This window comes from Lycium ferocissimum, unplaced genomic scaffold, assembly GCF_029784015.1.
Source record: "Lycium ferocissimum isolate CSIRO_LF1 unplaced genomic scaffold, AGI_CSIRO_Lferr_CH_V1 ctg105, whole genome shotgun sequence".
Taxonomy (NCBI): domain Eukaryota; kingdom Viridiplantae; phylum Streptophyta; class Magnoliopsida; order Solanales; family Solanaceae; genus Lycium; species Lycium ferocissimum.
This window is the reverse complement of record NW_026713343.1, coordinates 371912-374413: the sequence shown is the minus strand read 5'-3', so window position 1 is coordinate 374413 and position 2502 is coordinate 371912. Positions and strand designations below refer to the sequence as shown.

General features: G+C 40.4%; 1 protein-coding gene across 1 annotated transcript; it reads right to left on the bottom strand.

The window, feature by feature from the left end:
- Nucleotides 1–1793: 1793 nt before the first annotated feature.
- LOC132041498 (uncharacterized) lies at nt 1794–2231 on the bottom strand. The gene has a single exon (XM_059432207.1). The coding sequence runs from the start codon at nt 2229–2231 to the stop codon at nt 1794–1796; it is 438 nt and encodes a 145-aa protein (XP_059288190.1).
- Nucleotides 2232–2502: the final 271 nt, after the last annotated feature.

Sequence of the window (2502 nt, the reverse complement as noted above, 5' to 3'; positions counted from 1 at the left end):
TTTCACGTTCGATGCTCCATCCGTGTGCAAGGTCCAGACCCCCGAAGTTTTTTGTGAGGCTAATAAAAGTTCTTTTTCTACCTCGAGAACTATTGCGGGTGTAAATTCTGGTGCGAAGTCTGCTAAAATTTGAGACTTTATAGCCTTTTTTGGTTTATAATCAATGTCATAACCACTAATTTCTACTGCCCATTTTACTAACCTATTAGATAATTCCAGCTTATGCATGACATTTTTTAACGGGTATGTGGTTACTACGTATATAGGATGACATTAGAAATAAGGTTTCAGTTTTCTAGATGCATATAACAAAGCTAAAGCCAATTTTTTCAAATGAGGATATCGCGTTTCTGCACCCCCAAAGTTCTACTTATGTAATTAATTGGGAGTTGTGTACTTTCTTCTTCTCGAACCAAAACGCCACTTACCGTAACCTTGGATACTGCCAGGTACAAAAATAATTGTTCGTCCGCCTTCAGTGTATGCAGCAAAGGTAGGCTCGACAAGTATTGCTTCAACTCTTTCAAAACTTATTGACACTCCGGTGTCCGAGAAGTCATACGAATTCATTCTTCTTTTTCAGCAATGAAAAGAACCGATTACTTTTATCCGAAGACTGAGAGATAAACCTGCTCAAAGTTGCAATCCTGTTGGTTAACCTTTGCACCGCTTTCACGCTATCGACTACTTCGATGTCTTCGATAGCCTTAATTTTGTCCGGGTTGATCTCTATTCCTCAATTTGACACCATGAAGCCCAAGAACCTACCCGACCCTACTCCAAAGGCACATTTCTCTGGATTCAACTTCATGTTGTATTTGCGAAGCATGTCGAAGGTTTCTGAAAATGCTTTAGATGGTCCTCTGTTTCCAGGGACTTAACTAGCATATCATTAATATAAACTTTCATTGTTTTCCCTATTTGTTCTTTGAACATCCGGTTAATGGCATTGGTAATTTGCTCTAGCTTTTTTTAGTCTGAATGGCATTACATTGTAGCAATATGGCCCATATCTAAGTTATAAAAGAAGTTTTCTCTTTGTCCTCTGGATCCATCCAAATCTGGTTGTACCCGGAGTAAGCGTCAAGAAAACTTAGCATTTCATGCCCTGCCATCGCATCAATCATTCGATCAATGTAGGTCAAAGGAAGCAAATCCTTCGGACATGTTTTATTTAAATTCTTATAATCTACGCGCATTCTAAATTTATTACTTTCTTAGGCACACCTACTACGTTAGCTAACCGGTCCGGGTATTTGAATTCCCGGATGGAACCTATTTTTAAAAGCTTTGTTACCTCCTCTTTGACGAACTTATGCTTAACTTCGGCCATTGGTCTCCTTTTATGCTTCATCGAGGGGAAATTTAGATCAAGACTTAGCTTCTGAGCTGTCACTTCCGGCAGTATACCTGTCATGTCTAAATGGTACCATGCAAAACAATCGGCGTTAGCTTGAAGAAATTCAATTAATTTAAGCCCAAGCTCCGGGTTAACCCCGTGCCCAGATATACCTTTCTATCCGGCATATGCATGAACAAAATAATTTGTTCTAATTCTTCCACAGTTGATTTGAATGTGTTCGAATCATCCGGCAGCATGAACGACTAGGGAACACCGAAATCTTCTTCTCAAAGTTTATCTTTTCTGCCTCTTTTTTAGAGCTGACGGGGCCCGAGTCCTATGATTGCTATTTAACATCTTTGCCTTTGACTGACTCCTTTACAACCTTTAATGCTAGTGCCTTCGGTACTGGAGCTGCTTCTTCAACTGCAAACATCTCTCTTGCCGTCGGCTACTCCCCATGAACTATTTTTACACCTTCCGGGATTGGAAATTTCAACATTTGGTGCAACATTGAGGGTACTGCCCTCATGTTGTGCACCCACAGTCTGCCAAACAATGCATTATATCTCACTTGGCCTTCAATGACATAAAATTTTATTTGCTGAATAGTCCCAGCGGTATTCAGCGGCGAAGCAATTTCCTCCTTCGTAGTTTCATGTGCCATATTGAATCCGTTGAGAACCCGAGCTGACGGCACAATTTGGTCCAACAGTCCCAGCTGCTCTACTACTTTCCAACAGATAATATTGGTTGAACTACCTAGATCAATCAAAATACGCTTAACCTGATATTTATTAATGAGGACAGAAATTACTAAAGCATCATTGTGGGGTTGAATGATGCCCTCCGCGTCTTTGTCACTGAAGGAAATGGATCCCTCCGGCATTTAATTCCTAGTTCTTTTTTCCCGAGTGATCAAGACCTTTGTCCTCTTCATCATTAGACCTCAGGGAATTTATGACTGACTGATAATCATATTGACTATGTGTTGAGGCTCCACTGGTTCAAGCTGCTTATTTGCTTCCCTGTTTTTGTAATTTCCTTTCGCTCGGTCACTTAAAAATTCATGCAAGTGCCCGTTTTTCAATAGTCAGGCTAGTTTATCCCTAAGTTGTCGACAATCCTCAGTCCGATGACCGTAAGTACCATGATAATCG

Coding starts and splice junctions, on each gene's coding strand:
- LOC132041498 (XM_059432207.1), bottom strand. CDS start 2,231: ATGCCGGAGGGATCCATTTCCTTCAGTGACAAAGACGCGGAGGGCATC.